At 43.4% G+C, this 16,290-nt stretch overlaps 1 protein-coding gene and 2 long non-coding RNA genes across 6 annotated transcripts in view; 1 reads left to right on the forward strand and 2 right to left on the reverse strand.

Annotated features, from left to right (window-relative positions):
* Positions 1–2,506, reverse strand: part of LOC106781649 (uncharacterized) — a 35,572-nt gene extending 33,066 nt beyond the window's left edge. For all 4 annotated transcript variants that reach the window (XR_011425585.1, XR_011425586.1, XR_011425584.1 and 1 more), the window contains exon 1: positions 2,370–2,506. This is a non-coding gene — a long non-coding RNA (uncharacterized lncRNA). The remainder of the gene's footprint in view (positions 1–2,369) is intronic.
* CDKN2AIPNL (CDKN2A interacting protein N-terminal like) lies at positions 2,085–12,121 on the forward strand. The gene is made up of 3 exons (XM_005599422.4): positions 2,085–2,852; positions 4,399–4,498; positions 11,749–12,121. Exons 1-3 carry the CDS (start codon positions 2,614–2,616, stop codon positions 11,758–11,760), a joined length of 351 nt encoding a protein of 116 aa, XP_005599479.1. The 5' UTR covers positions 2,085–2,613; the 3' UTR covers positions 11,761–12,121.
* LOC111767811 (uncharacterized) lies at positions 5,328–10,883 on the reverse strand. Its single transcript, XR_002799647.2, has 3 exons — positions 9,773–10,883; positions 7,632–7,783; positions 5,328–7,159 (listed from the first exon to the last, which is right to left on the reverse strand). It is a non-coding gene; the product is annotated as an uncharacterized lncRNA (long non-coding RNA).
* Positions 12,122–16,290: the final 4,169 nt, after the last annotated feature.

Here is a 16,290-nt window from a genome sequence, read left to right on the forward strand (position 1 = left end):
GGGGTTTCTTTTTCTGGCGACAAAAATGTTCTATATTTAATTTGTGTTGATGGTTGCACAAATCTGTGAATATACCAAAACCATTGAATTATATACTTTATGGGTTTTTTGTTGTGTATTTTTTTTTTTTGAGTAAGATTAGCCCTGAGCTAACATCTGCCACCAATCCTCCTCTTTTTGCTGAGGAAGACTGGCCCTGAGCTAACATCCATGCCCAGCTTCCTCTACTTTGCAAGTGGGATGCTACCACGCATAGCGTGCCAAGTGGTGCCAAGTCCATACCCAGGATCCGAACCGGCAAACCCTGGGCCGCCAAAGTGGGATGTGCGCACTTAACTGCTGCGCCACTGGGCCGGCCCCGAATTATATACTTTAAATGGGTGAATTTTATGGTATGTGAATTATATCTCAATAAAGATGTTTAAAAAAAAGATGAGGTAGGAGAAATGATCCTTGTCTATATAAGTAAGTACTCTACTCTAAGAAGACCTGAATTATAAAAACAAGTTAGAAACAATAAACTGGGCAGTAACTGGACTTACCTCAAGATCCTGTAAAATGTTAATACTAACATTTTTAGACTACTTCTGTACTTTTGAAAGTATAATGTTAGCAACATCATATTGTAAAACAGGAATACTTGTTTGTGCACTTTCAGGTTTTTATAACCTGCTTGTAAGTCTGAAGACCTTTGTATGTAGGTACATATATGCATATGTCCCATCATTATCAAAGATGACTAAATAGGCTAGTTGCTGCATGACCCTTAGCTTTTTCACACCCCAGTGGCAGAGTTAGCTGTGTAGCTGCAGCTGCTGGTCACAAAGTCCAGGTTCCTACTTCTGGGCCAGACTCTCCACCATATAATCAGGTGACCAAGAATTTGGTTCAGAGAACCTTCATCAATATTTTTCAATGTTTGGTCAGCCTCAGGTAGAATCAATTACCTGGAGCCCTGATTCTAAGCATCCACTGATGGGCCTGGGAATCTGCTCTGTTAACAAGCCCCTCAGGAGATATGATCTGCACTCAGTTTTGGGAGCCCCAGCTCTGGGCACCTAATCCTGATTGCTGTGGAGAAGCTGAATCTGTCTTTGGTCTCACAGCCCTGTTCACATTCTCCTTGCTCACCAGGGTGACAGAAGTATGCCTCCCTATTGTTAACCATAATTGGATGTCACTGAGCCTGGTGCTGGGTCTGCAGGCACAGTTTACTCAAAAGTCTGCCTGGTATTTCCATTCTGTATGGGGTTTCTGCCTGCTGGCAGCCCTGACCTTCCATCAGAAGCTGTAGAAGCAGCAGACAGCACATACTTGGCTCTCCCCATGGATCCCACTCACAGTACAGGACCTACACTGGAGCCCTGGATTTGGATTCTAGGCCCAGCTCTGTACTCCACCCCACATCTGATGGAGGACGAATGGGAAACCTATTGGGTCAGTAATCTCTCAAGGCTGATGGAAGCTCAAGTGACTTTCCAGTTACTGTACTTGAATGCTTCCAGGGATAGGAAATTCACCACTTATAGAGAAGCTCTTCTGCCTCTCAGTGGGTCTGCTACCCAACCCTAGAACAGACAGCAGAGTCATGCCAGCTCACCTGCTCAACTCCTCTGGACACATCTACTCTGGCTCCTTCCAGTATCTTTTGGAAACACAAGTGTCACTGCTCTGGTTACAATCCTTCAGTGGCTCCCCATTCCTCTTATGATCTAGACCACAATCCCTACCATGGCCTACTCTCCTTGCTGATCTTTGCAGCCTCATCTCCTCCACTGTCCTCCACTCTAGGACTCTTGTCACACACATCTTTCAGCTCTCTTTCCAAGCCAAGCTCTCTCCTGCCCATGGCCTACGCCTCTTTAGGTAGTTAACTCCTGTTCATCCCTCAGCTCTCCAGCGTCATTTTCCTGACCCCAAGTCTGGATCAGGTCTCTTGGTTATTCATGCTCCTAGCACTCCAGACCTCTCTTTATTAAAATTCGTCAACGCTGAAATTTTTCATTTGAGCAATTATTTCACTAACTTCTGTCTCCCCCAGTAGACGGTAAAGTTCATTAGAGCAGGGCTCTGAGTTTGCTCTCATTGCATCCCCAGCACCTAGCAAAGGGCCTGGCAAGTATTCAATTGGATAGATGACTCGCTCGAGGAGGGCGGGCCACAACCTGAGCCGGGTGTCGAGACCTCTGGGAATCAAAGATGCACTCGGAGCAGCTACACGTGTAAGGTGCTCAGAACTGAGGGCATCCGTTTGCAGGCTGGGGGTCCGGGGGGTCCGGGCAAGGACACAGCACAGCTCTGGCTGGCATCCAGCTGCCGAATGGAGAGGGACGCCCCGACTCGGTGCTTGCGGGCCTCAGTTTCCCTACCGGTTTCCCGCGGGGTCGACCGAGAACCGCCCCTGCGGCCCCTGGGTAGACCCAAGCCAGACGCCGTCCGCTGCGGAGGTTCGTGAAGGCGGGTTGGGCTGGGCCGCCGCTCCAGGCGAGGGCGCTCCAGGCCGGTCTTCCGGAGCAGTCGCGCGCCGCCCGCGCCCCTCTAGCCGCCGGGAGATGGCGCAGTGCGAGTCGGGAAGGCGGCGGGCAGGTGCGGCCCTCGGCGGCTGAGGGCGCTATGGTAGGTGGCGAGGCGGCCGCCGCGGTGGAGGAGCTGGTTTCGGGAGTGCGGCGGGCGACCGACTTTGCGGAGCAGTTCCGCTCCTACTCGGAGAGCGAGAAGCAATGGAAGGCCCGCATGGAATTCATTCTGCGCCACCTGCCTGACTACCGCGACCCGCCCGATGGCGGCGGCCGCCTGGACCAGCTGCTGTCCCTCTCCATGGTCTGGGCCAACCACCTCTTCCTGGGTTGCAGGTGCGGACCCCTGCCGGCTGGCTGACCCTGTCCCCTGCCTTACGATCCGCAGCTCCTGCCCAGGGCTGACCCCGCCCCCAACCGCGCTGGCCAGGCCCACGGCCGATTCCCGCCCTAGCCAGCCTCTTGGAAAGATATTTAATCTCTCAGAGCCTCAGTTTCCTCATTTGGAAAATGAGTTGTGATGACTACAGTATTAAAGGGTGAAAAGCACTTAGCACAGGCAGCCATGTAGCAAGAGCTCAGTACACCGTGGGCACTATAGTTGCCACTGTTATTTGTAGTATTATTATTAGCTCAGACCATCACCTTTCAGTCCGATAGCTCCTTTCGCCCACGTGGTAACAACGTGCAGAGACAGAAACTGAGATTCCCTAGTTTACACGTGAAGAACTGAGAGAGGGGAAGTGATTCATGTAGGGCCATGCAGCTTCTGGCAGGATTGGTAGATTTTACCATCTACCACAGGATGTAATCTGTGCCCTTGGCTTTTTCTTCCCACGCCCCAGTCTGTGGACCCTGAGCAAGAGCCAGCCTTTACTTCTCTGCCTTTCTTTTTATGAAATAAGGGATGCCTTCAAGGGACTGTATTTGAAGTGCTTGATAAGGCATCCCCATACGCCACCATGAAGAAGGTGGCAAATCTTGAGGCTTCCACATCCTTTTATTTTAGCATTTCCTGAAATTTTGTTAGGATAATAAGATGACTGAGCTTGAGTCCTGGTTTCTGTGCCCCTTATGGCTGTCTGACTTTGGTCATATGGCCCCTCCAGCCCTAAGGCACCTGGTTTTGCTTCCAGGTGTTGGGGGTTATTAGAACAGGATTTGGGGAAACAGTGCCAGAAGTATCCATCTCTTTTCTCTGCCTTCCAGGTGCCCCTGGCAAATCCTGGTTAACAGGATCCAAGATTAGGCAAATGTCAGAAAATTGGACAAGTGAACAAATAACGTTATTTTAATTAGACTAACATTCCATGTGTTTAAAAAATAAACTTTTTTTGGTGAGGAAGATTGTCCCTGAGCTGACATCTGTTGCCAATCTTCCTCTTTTTTTTTTTTTCCTCCTCAAAGCCCCTCAGTACATAGGTGTATATCCTAGTTGTAGATTCTTCTAGTTCTATGTGGGATGCCACCTCAGTATGGCCTGATGAGCGGTGCATAGGTCCACGCCTGGGATCCGAACCAGGGAACCCCAGGCCATCGAAGTGGAGCGTGTGAACTTAACCACTTGGCCCCATAAAAAAAGTAAAAATGTTTTGATCCATGAATATATACTGCCAGATGTACAGTGCCTCTATTTTTGTCAATGTATTTTTTTTGTTTTGTAAATCTTGAAACACCTGCTCTATTGGCATTCCTAGAACCACCTGTGCATCCACAAGCAGGAAGAACTGTTTCCTGACCTGCTAGTGCACATGGACCGGTTTCCCCTGTAGTATCAAATCAGTCCTCTGAGAGTTGAGTTTACAGTCTGGCTACGTGCAGTTTATTAGCCCGCAGTGACAATTCTTCCCAGGTTTTTATCTTACTACTTTTTGTTATGCAGTTACAACAAAGACCTTTTAGACAAGGTGATGGAAATGGCTGATGGAATTGAAGTGGAAGACCTGCCACAGTTTACTACCAGAAGTGAATTAATGAAAAAGGTAAATAAGATTTCCAAATGCATGTGAAATGTTATAGAGTTAATGGCCCATGCCTTTATGATGAGGTATTAGAGTACACGTATATTGTTTTCTGAATGCTCTTGTTTACTACCCCAAAGATCTAAGCCCTTTCACTTTTATTTCTGTAATTGGTATAAGCCTTTTCATGACTAGATAACAACTCAGTATGATAAATTATGCGTTGTTGGAGTAACACATAATTATACTCAACCTCTTCAGTTGCTCTAGGAACATTCTGTTTTGAGCCTTTTGCTTGATTTTTAAGAAAATGTTGGCTACAGTGCTACAGTTTCTCACTTATTAAAAAATCTTGTTGGTAACTTTAACTCATCCTTACCAGACTTGTTTGGCCCTTCCAACTTGTTGATGGAAATGTAGATGGAGTAATGTCCACATATCATAGCTGTTCTCTATTCTGCAGGGCTTAGTCTGATCTGAGGTGTGGACTTTTTACACAGTGAGCTATTGCCAGTAGAGTCTTGTATCTGGATCTTGGGGCTGGTGCCATGGAGAGTGTGGCAGAAAGAGACTCAGAAGGTGGGGCTGGGCATTCCAGCTGCTTTTCAGAATCGCCCAAGACATGCTTTTTCTCATTTGCCCGGGTCTCTTCAGGCAGTGCAATTAATTGCTCCCTTATCTCCCAAAGTTTATTTCTTCGGCACTTTACTCAGGCCTCTTTTAGAGCAGATTGTAAACTTCTTGAGGGAAGAGATGGTGCCTAAAGTTTTAGTCCCTCTAACTCAAAACCTAGTATAGGCATACCCCAGAGAAGCTGCTCGGAAAATACGTACAAAATTGACCAAAGCAATCTAGGCACACCTTGTTTTATTGCACTTCCCTTTATTGCGCTTGGCAGATAGTGTTTTCTACAAATTGAAGGTTTGTGGTAACCTGCATTGAGCAAATCTATTGGCGCCATTTTTCCAACAGCATTTGCTTACATCATCTCTGGGTGTCACATTTTGGTAATTCTCGCAACATTTCAAACTTTTTCATTATTATATTTGTTATGGTGGTCTGTGATCAGTGATCTTTGATGTTACTATTGTGATTGTTTTGGAGCGCCACAAACTGTACCTATATAGGATGGTGAACTTAAGTGATAAATGCTGTTTATGTTCTGACTGCTCCACTGACCAGCCGTTCCGCGTTTCTCTCCCTCTCCTGGAGCCTCCCTATTCCCTGAGACACAATCATATTGAAATTAGGCCAGTTAATAACCCTACAATGACCTCTAGGTGCTGAAGTGAAAGGAAGAGTTGCTCTTTAAATCAGAAGCTAGAAATGATTAAGCTTAGTGAGGAAGGCAGGTCAAAAGCTGAGACAGGCTGAAAGCTAGGTCTCTTACAAAAGCTAGCCAAGTTGTGAATGCAAAGGAAAAGTTCTGGAAGCAATTTAAAAGTGCTATTCCAGTGAACACACAAATGATGAGAAAGCAAAACAGCCTTATTGCTGGTGTGGAGAAAGTTTTAGTGGTCTGGACGGAAGATCAGACCACCTACAACATTCCCTTAGGCCAAAGCTTAATCCGGAGCAAGGCCCTCACTCTCTTCAATTCTGTGAAGGCTGAGAGAGGTGAGGAATCTGCAGAAGAAAAGTTTGAAGCTAGCAGAGGTTGGTTCATGAGGTTTAAGGAAAGCAGCCATCTCCATAACATAAAGGTGCAGTGGGAAGCAGCAAGTGCTCGTGTAGAAGCTGCAGCAAGTTATCCAGAAGATCTAGCTAAGATAATTCATGCAGGCAGCTACACTAAACAGCAGATTTTCAGTGTAGACAAACCAGCCTTTCATTGGAAGAAGATGCTTTCTAGGACTTTAATAGCTAAAGAAGAGAAGTCACTGCCTGGCTTCCAAGCTTCAAAAGACAGACTCTCTTGTTAGGGGCTAATGCAGCTGGTGACTTTAAGTTGAAGCCAGTGCTCATTTACCATTCTGAAATCCTAGAGCCCTTAAGAATTAGTTAAATCTACTCTGCCTGTGCTCTATATATGGAACAACAAAGCCTGGATGACAGCACATCTGTTTACAACATGGCTTACTGAATATTTTAAGCCCACTGTTGAGACCTACAGTTCAGAAAAAAAGATCCCTTTCAAAATATTACTGCTTATTGACAATGCACCTGGTAACCCGAGAGCTCTCATGGAGATGTACAACGAGATCAATGTTGTTTTCATGTCTGCTAACACAGCGTCCATTCAGCAGCCCATGGATTGAGAATTTTGACTTTCAAGTCTTATTATTTAAGAAATACATTTCATAAGGCTATAGCTGCCATAGATAGTGATTCCTCTGATGGATCTGGGCAAAGTCAATTGAAAACCTTCTGGAAAGGATTCACTATGCTAGATGCCATTAAGAACATTCATGATTCATGGAAAGAGGTAAAAAAAAATCAACATTAACAGGAGTTTGGAAGAAGTTGATTCCAGTCCTTATGGATGACTTTGAGAGGTTCAAGCCTTCAGTGGAGGAAGTAAATGCAGATGTGGTGGAAATAGAAAGAGAACTAGAAGCCTGGAGCCTGAAGGTGTGACTGAATTACTGCAATCTCATAAAACTTTAATGGATGAGGAGTTGCTTCTTAGGGATGAGCAAAGAAAGTGGTTTCTTGAGATGGCATCTGCTCCTGGTGAAGATGCTGTGAAGATTGTTGAAATGACAACAAAGAATTTAGAATATGACATAAACTTAGTTGATAAAGCAGCAGCAGGGTTTTGAGAGGACTGACTCCAATTATGAAAGAAGTTCTACTGTGGGTAAAATGAACTATTGCATGCTACAGAGAAATCATTTGTGAAAGGAAGAGTCAATTGACATGGCAAACTTCACTGTTGTCTTATTTTAAGAAGTTGCCGCAGCCACCCCAGCCTTTAGCAACCACCACGCTGATCAGTCAGCAGCCATCAACATTGAGGCAAGACCCTCCACCAGCAAAAAGATGACTCACTGAAGGCTCAGATGATGGTTAGCATTTTTAGCAATAAAGTATTTTTCAATTAAGGTGTGTACATTGCTATTTTAGAGATGCTGTTGCATGCTTAATAGACTTCAGTGTAGTGTAAACATAACTTTTATATGCACTGAGAAACCAAAACATGAGTGTGACTTGCCTCACTTTATTGCGATGCTTGCTTTCTTGTGATGGTCTGGAATGGAACCCGCAGTATCTCCGAGGTATGCCTGTAGAGTAGAAGGCTGCTGGCCTCTTTCATTTCTATCTTCAGACACATAGGTAAAGCCCGTGCCTTACCCCAGTTGGGTCCTGTTTTGGGAGGCATGGCATATAAATAGGTTCCCTTCTGTGTGGGTATCAAGGAACTAATCAAATGTTCAGCTGCCCAGAAAGTACTTCAGTCCTAAATAGCACATCCCACTTGGTTTAGTTAGTTTTCCTAAAAAAAAGTATTTTTGTTTTAAAGATTTTATTTTTCCTTTTTCTCCCAAAGCCCCTTAGTACAAAGTTGTGTTTTTTTTTTTTTTTTTTAAGTTGTGGGTCCTTCTAGTTGTGGCATGTGGGACGCCACCTCAGCATGGCTTGATGAGAGTGCCATGTCTGTGCCCAGGATTTGAACCGGTGAAGCCCTGGGCCGCTGAAGCAGAGCGTGTGAACTTAACCACTCGGCCACAGGGCCAAAAAAAGTATTCTTTATTTTTATAATCTGAACATTGAATCAGAAGCTTCAGGTTGGTGGTCAAGGGGCGATTTTGTTTTTAAAATCAGCTGTTAACGGGGCTATTGTTTTTAGCCAGGGAGCCGTGTGAATTGGGAGTTTGTGACTTTCTGGATCCCCTCATGTAATACTTAAAAAAAGATCTCTGGGCAGACCTTCAGTGTCCCAGAGTGGTGAGGTTCCTGGGGCCCAGGCAGGGATGGCTAGATAGTTGCCAGCTGCCTGACACCTCATGGGGCAGGGGCCAGGAAGGGAATAGGGTAAGCCTTTGCTTCCTCTTTCTGGCAGATTGTTTCCTTGCTTTTTGCTCCTGAGAGGTATTCTGTCCCCCCTAAGATCGGTTTTTCACATCAATTTTCTACTATACTTCTCTGTCACATATGTAGCTGTACTCTTTCCAGTCATGCTGAGCTATTAGAGATCAGAACACTTCATGATATTTGAGCTACAGACCCCAGGAGAGACTGAGGTTTTGTAATTGATAGACATCCCTAACATCATTCATAGACCAGTGTGAAGAAGTGTATGTGTGTGTGTTGAGGGAGAAGGGTCTCTCTGTTAAACATTGCAAAGGGATCTTGAACCTCGAAAATGTAGGGAGTCCCTGCCCTGGGGTGTTTATTTTTGACACACATTGCAGTGTCAGCCTCCAGAGAAGAGTCCTCAGGTACGACCCTGGCATCCCTGAAAACAGCCCCATCGTCAGACTAGTCATTAGCACCTGGCTACCTGGAAGAAGACTGCAGGGAGCCTTTCCTTCTGTAGCACTTTTTTTTTTTTTTTTTTAAGATTTTATTTTTTCCTTTTTCTCCGCAAAGCCCCCCGGTACATAGTTGTGTATTCTTCGTTGTGGGTTCCTCTAGTTGTGGCATGTGGGACGCTGCCTCAGCGTGGTCTGACGAGCAGTGCCATGTCCGCGCCCAGGATTCGAACTAACGAAACACTGGGCCGCCTGCAGCGGAGTGCGCGAACTTAACCACTCGGCCATGGGGCCAGCCCCCTTCTGTAGCACTTTTGTATTACCTATATTTCATCTTCCTTCAAATACAACATGTTTTCTTAGTAACCCAGTTTAATTTTAGACTCTTGATGCCACTGAAAATGAATCTCAGGTGATCCTGAAAAGTGAGATACTTAGAGTTTTGCCAGTTGTTAAGACTCTTCTAGATAAGCCCATCCTGAGAACAGGTCATCTGATCTGTGTGCCATGACAGACTTGTGTGGTGTTGCAGGCTGTCCCCTCTCCATTGGAAGCCACTCTGAGAGCCCACTGGAAAGAGAGCCATGGGGACTTCGCAGCAGTTCTTCTCTCTCGCCTGAGGTTTTCACATTACCAGAGGCAGGAAACTTTAAGCCATATTGCCAGCCCAGAGACAAAAAGAAACCTTGATGTTGAGCCATGCACCTGAAAACGTCTGTTGTAGTTCTGCCCAGAACTGACCATTAGCTCTAAAATTAGAGTCTAGTTGGCTTTTAAAGCAGTTAGCAAGTGGAAATGAATTGCCTGGCATTGTTTGGTATCTCGAGACTGGACAGTGAACATGACTTAGGAACGTACACTCGTAAGATTTTAAAAATACCTTACGGCTCTTCTGCAGTTTTGAGGCAAGTACATCTCTGCAGTCTGTCCAACTCATTTTTTTGGTCTGAGGAAAGAAATGAGCATTGGTCTCACAGGTGGTATTTGTCAAACAGTTGCAGTGTATAATTTTTCTTTTGAAAGAGGGGGATTCAAATACAAATATATTAGCAAACAATCTCAACTTTCTAAGTCATCTCTAGGCACCTACTGGCAGCCTTTGTGGTTGAGCAGCTTACCCATTAATGAACAATAATTAACAAGGAGCAGCAGCTCACTCAGGAAGGGCGTCATTACTGTGACTGTCGAAGTTAATATTTTCAAGGCACTGTCTTAAGGAGAAAGTGGAGTGATTGACCAGGAAGCTATCATTATTGGCTCAAAGAAAGAACTTGTCAACTTAATTACTTGGTCCTTTTTTCCCAAGAACATTTTTATCCACAAAGTATGGAGTGACTATATCTAAATTCTGACACAGAAGTTAGAAAAACAAGTGTGCCTGCATTTCAAGAGGTTCTTTTTTGTGCATCATGTCCAGTCTTGGCAAGCTCTAAGGTAATGAAGCAGCCACTCCCTTGCTGGAAGGAGATGTGATCCTAAGGTGGCAAGTATTTAAAACAAAACAAAAACCAACCTGTCAGATTAGTTAAATTAGGTTTTGTCTTGTAACCCAAGATAAATGCTCAGTGGAGCTAACTTTCTTTTCCCGTTTATCACTAGAAATGGAAGCGGCCAGAAAAGCTCTCTAACCCCACAGGCCAGTTTGTTGCCTGGTCCCCAGAATGTGTGAATTGCCTGCCAACACCTTGTGTCAAAGACCATAGTTGCAGCAGCCAAAGCCAGTGGCAGCCATTGTGCTGCTGTAGTCTTGGTTTATCCTATTGGAAATTTGAGAGATGGCTTAGAGGAGTCTCTTCCCCTTTGGACTAAAGATGGTTTCTTCAGGTGATACTGCACTCTTCTGAAAGGAGAAAGACTTTTTTTTAAGACTGGCACCCGAGGTGACAACTCTTGCCAGTCCCCCCCCCCTTTTTCTCCCCAAGTCCCCCCAGTACATACTTGTATATTTTAGTTGTGGGTCCTTCTAATTGTGGTATGTGAGACGCCATCTCATCATGGCCTAATGAGCAGTGCCATGTCCATGTCCAGGATCTGAACTGGCAAAACCCTGGGCCACCAAAGCGGAGCGTGCAAACTTACCCACTCAGCCACGGAGCCGGCCCCGAGAAAGACTTCTTATATTCTGCTTTTGCTTAGGAATTTTGCTTTTTCATTTCTCAAAAAGACTGGAGTGACAGGCTTAGCTAGAAAATAGGTCATACCTTGAAAACTCTGATTACTAAAAAGATTTCAGATTAATTCACTTCTACTGCTAAATGTTAAGGAAATCCATTCACGTATAAGGTGACAGCCAAAATGATCTCTTTACACCCTATTTAAAAATTGTCTAAAGCCAAATTTAAATTTACCAAAGGTGCTAGAGAGTACCCAGAAAGAATATATCTGCTTCAGTTTGCCACTATTTGAAGCCATGCATTTGCAGTTTCTAATACTGTGAAATCCAGAAATACATAACCTTCACATCTCCTAAATCTCCTGACTCAATGTGAAATGTTTTGAGTTACTACCTGGATTCAGCTGATTTTAATTTAGAACAGTAAGTGTGTGATTCTGCTTTTAGAACCCTTCATTGCACAGCATGCCAGGAAAAAGTTATATTTTAAGTATTTGTTATCACTTTAAATTGTGAACATTTATAGATCACAGGTGACAAGACAAAAAAATTAGGTTCTGGCTTCCAAATGGGTGGTATGGTTAGTGTTTTGCTGAATTTTCTGTATGTAGTAAAATATTAATAATTTCTGAGTCTACTTACCATCTGGGTGGTATATAAATATTGTATCACTGCTGTATTTTAATTTATGAATTTGATTCACTAGACTACGTGGCTACATAACCTTTTCTTTTTTTCCCCAGCATCAAAGCTAAAAGAGAAGATTCATCACATTTTCATCATCAGCTACAGGCTTAGAAAGGAGGCTGGGATGAATGTGACACTGACCACAGCAGCTCTCTTTAAGACTGCTGATATTAACGTGCAGGAAAAGAGGCAGTTGGAATCAAAAGGAATCTTGTCTAGATTGGCATTTTAAAAGGTCTCATTCTTCCAGTAGGTATCATTGTAAAAGTAAGCATGGATATTTATGTATTTATAAATCATGGCTTTTTAAAATTATTTTCAGTTTTTGAATGTCATTCAAACTTTCTGTTAAAAATGCCTATGCCTGTTTTTTTTATGTTGATGTAATAATGGCAGGTAATGAATTTTACAACTTGGATTTTTCAACAATGTACGCTTACGTGTAATTCTGTTTTATGGTCTTTCCCCCCCCCCTCCACTGAGGCAAACCAGACTTATTTCTTTATTCCTTCCTGAAGTTTATGCTATCCATACATACCTCACTGCCACACACACTCTTCTTTTTTTAAGAGATGAGTGAGAATCAAATCATAGGCAGCAGGTACCCTCCAGCTCATGGGAAGAGGCAGCCTTCCCCCAAAAAATCTGGCCTTATTTTAAAACTGACACCAGATACCACAGCTTGGTCCAGGCAGCCAGTTGATTTGTAGATTCTGTCTTCCAGGCTGCTAAGCGCACATTCTGTTTTTCTGGAGGGAGCATGAGGATTCGGTGTTCTAGACTTGAGGAACTGCCTTGCATATACCCCTCAAGAAATCTCATTAAATGATCAGGGATCCAGGTGAATCCCTGAACCACCTGGATCTATGAATCTCGGGTGTGCACAGGCCGTGGGTATGCTCCTTTCTCCATGAACATAGCCTTTGCACTAGCACTGGCTGTGTGGCAGAAGGCTTGCCCTGGAGTCTCACCCTGTAAGCTGACTAGATTCCTTATTACTCTGAGTGTGAATTGTGGGCCCCTGCTGACTGGGAACAGTAGGCTTTGGCCTATCACCTACAGTCCCCACTTCCCCTTAAACCAGCTGTTTTCAGCTTCTCAGGTGGTTAGACAATGACTCATGCTTTCTTCTACTTTTGTGTTTACCAAATTATGACTATGTTCTACTTTTATAACAGAAAAACAGAAAACTGCTAATTAAAAAGTGTCCCCAGAGGACTGAGAGCTGGGACCCTGGAGGTCCTCTGCTGTCCTACTGGCCTCCTGCCCAGGTCTGTGCGTGTACTGCCAGAGGCTGTCTAGAGAGCAGCTCCCAGTGTTTAAGTTCTAATCTTTGGTACTTATATTGTTGCTCTTAACAGCCTGATCCCTCAGACCTGGTCTTCAGCGGGTGCTATGCTGACTGTGGTCTGTTCTCAAGCTGCTCTGTGCAAAGGAATACCCAGCCCCGGCCAAGGAACCAACACTTAAGGGTTAACAAAAGCCAGGGAGGGGAGCTTTCTCCCTAACAGATGGGTTCATCAGCCTCACCAGCACCAGGCCCCAGTAGTGCCCTTGCTGATCTTTCTGGCTTGCAAAAGATCCCTTGTACCCACCCCTGTGACTGACACTGTCTTCACTCTAAGGGCAACCTTCCAGCTGATGTTCCAGGGTGTCATCATCTGAAACCACAGCCTCATGTGCTCATGCAGGTACAGTCCTATAAGCAAAGCTCACTACCACACAGCAAGATTACTAATCTGTTTCTTCCTTGGAGGTCATATTCCAGGCTTTTAGCTGTAGGTGATGACATGGACTGCAGTCTCTGGAATTTTTCCTGTTCTCTGCCCAGGATAGTTATCAGGCCAAGAAGCTTCCTGTCCCTTGTAGTCTTTGAACTAACACCAACCCCAAAACATCAGTCTCCCAACTCAGTTTTGTAAAAACGACTTTATCCAGAGGCCAGCCAAAGAACTGCAAGCCTCTCTGCATTGACACTTTCCTGTTCAGCAGTGCTACTAGACCAATTCAGCTGGTGGGCTGCAGTGTTCTTGGCAAAAAAGCCTTGTTTGGAAAGGGGGAAGGGAAGAGGGTAACTGTATCCTTTGGGCTTCAGAAAGGAAGCAGTATTAAGAGGTCTGCCTTAAGTGCTCTTACGCTTGCATTTTGGCTGCCTTCAAGTCACCACAGAACTTCTTCCACATTTCAGAAAGAATGACAACTAAATGGTTCAGGTTGATGGAGCCTCAGAAGATTCTTTCAGAGACAGGCTCTGGTCCCCTCTAGACAAGTTCCCAACCCACTGGCACGTTAAGTTCCAGGTAAGACTTTAGATCAGCTAACTTCCCCCCAAAAGACTACAGAAACATCATACTTGTAACCAAGACCATCACCAATGCAAGGACCTCTCTAACCAGCTAAAAGATTAGTTGCTTTCTCTCAGCAGAGTACATTCTCTATATATTATTCTTCCCAAACATATTCCAAAAGTCATTGATGAATAAAAGCACCATGTGACCAAGCTTTAGTGCTCAGTCAATGGCAGAGTTCCTGAAAGCCGGTCCACACAGGCTTCTCCCCCAAGTCTGAATCCTCCATATGCCAGAGAGGAAGCTTGGAGCACTTCCTTCCAAGGTTCTTTATTTCAACCAGCAAGGAGCGAAAACTGCTGAGCTGAGAGAGTCATGTACCCAACAAGGTTTGTAATGACACATCTTGTGCATCTTTTTGGCCCAACTGAAGAAAAGCCCTAGCCCATGCTATGAACAAGAAATTTACAAACCTCAAGACATTACTGACAAAACTGTAGTGATGTGGGGAGACATTACTGAAAGAAGAATGGCACACACATTTAACTATGTATTCTTTTTCAAAGGATAGAGAAAAAAATTTGTCATATGCTAGAATAACTGAAGATGATTAGTCTGATCTTTCCCCTTATCTGACAACAGCTCAGTTTTTTCCTAACTAGGTGGGAACTGAAGTGACAAGGAATACCATCTTGGCACAAGGCCCCTGTCCTGAGGACAATTTCATTGTCCTTTAATAGCTTTCCAAATATTGACTTTCTATTTACATATGTAATCCCCACACAACTGAGATTCCTTTGAGACTTTGCATTGCTGAATGCATTAGAAAGGTATTGTAATAAATACCAAGACCTAAAACTTTGATCCCTATCTTTTAAAACTTGAGAGAATTGACAGATCAAAATACCTTATACATAACTCCAAACTGTGCTATGAGCCCCATAGTTCTCTCTTGAGAGTACTAAATGAGTAAGTAGACAAGTACCTTATTTACTGAGCACAAAACAGACTGTTACTAAATAAGGCACTTTTTAATAGATTACTTTTCCACTACCTTCCACCTACATGAACAAGAATTTTTAGATCAGTTCCAGAAGTTATTCATATTCATGGAACTTTTAACTTTTTTCCTGGGGGTATGTGTACAGACTGAAAGTTATTTCCAGGAAAGGAAAAAAATGTGGTAAGTAATAATCCTTTATATCAGAGACCAGAAAGTATTCCTACATCCAGACTTTACTTATTTACATAAAAAAAAAAGGTGGAAAGTGGTGGTCAAGAAAACCTCTTCATTGGATAGATAAGTCTATATATAACTCTAAAGCAACTAAAGTATTTTCACAAATTGGATGAATACTTAAATTCAGTGGAATTTCTAAAACTGAACTCAATCCATTAATCTCTCTTAAGGGTTAGTAAAGTTACTGGCTGAAAGACCAGACTGCCTAGGTTCAAATCCCAGGTCTATCACTTACTAGCTGGTCAACCTTGAGCAAGTCACTTAATCTCTCTATACCTAGTTTCTTTATCCGTAATAGCATAGTACCTACCCTCATAGCATTACTGTGAGTTTGAAATGTGATAATATATGTTAAAGTGCTTAGAACAGTGCCTTGTACAGTGTTGCATGTTAGAAGTAGTGTTACAGAGGAATTGCATCACAAATGTATTTAAACTTTAACATGAATCCAAAATAAATAAATAATTAACTTAGTTCTATAGCCTCTTGCCATACCATACATTTATAAATTTACCCAGAGTTTGAAAGTAAACATTTTTTTGGTATGACATAACCTTGTAAATCGAGGGTTTACAGCTGCTACTCAAGCAAAAAATAGGAATCTGTTCCAAGGCTGAAAAAAAACTGTCCAGAGTGAGAGATGGAATGTTCCTAAGAATTTTCTCCAATGGGAATGTGGACTAGGTATGAGTTTTATACATGTGTTGAATTTAGGAGTTAGAACTCACTGACTCCCTGCCCTTATAACTATCTATCAATACTTGAAATGTTTCAGTTTTAAATAGGGAAAGGAAAAGAGATTAAGGATAAAAATAGATTTTGAAGCAGTATCTAAACAGCATTTAATGAAATATAAGAGGAGACTCTCATAGCTACTGTGTTTAAGAGTCAGTCACTGGAGTAAATAAACGTCTATAGAAACTAATTTGTTTTAGAGCTAAATATAAAAGCATCACACATTTAATATGACCAGAAAGTACCTTTAAATAAAGTATCTTTTTTGGGGGCCATAATTCCAGTGAGTGAACTCTTATTTGTCTCACGCCAAAATCTGCCAAGTAATTTTTTGT

This window comes from Equus caballus, chromosome 14 (genome assembly GCF_041296265.1).
Source record: "Equus caballus isolate H_3958 breed thoroughbred chromosome 14, TB-T2T, whole genome shotgun sequence".
NCBI classification, from domain to species: Eukaryota; Metazoa; Chordata; class Mammalia; order Perissodactyla; family Equidae; genus Equus; species Equus caballus.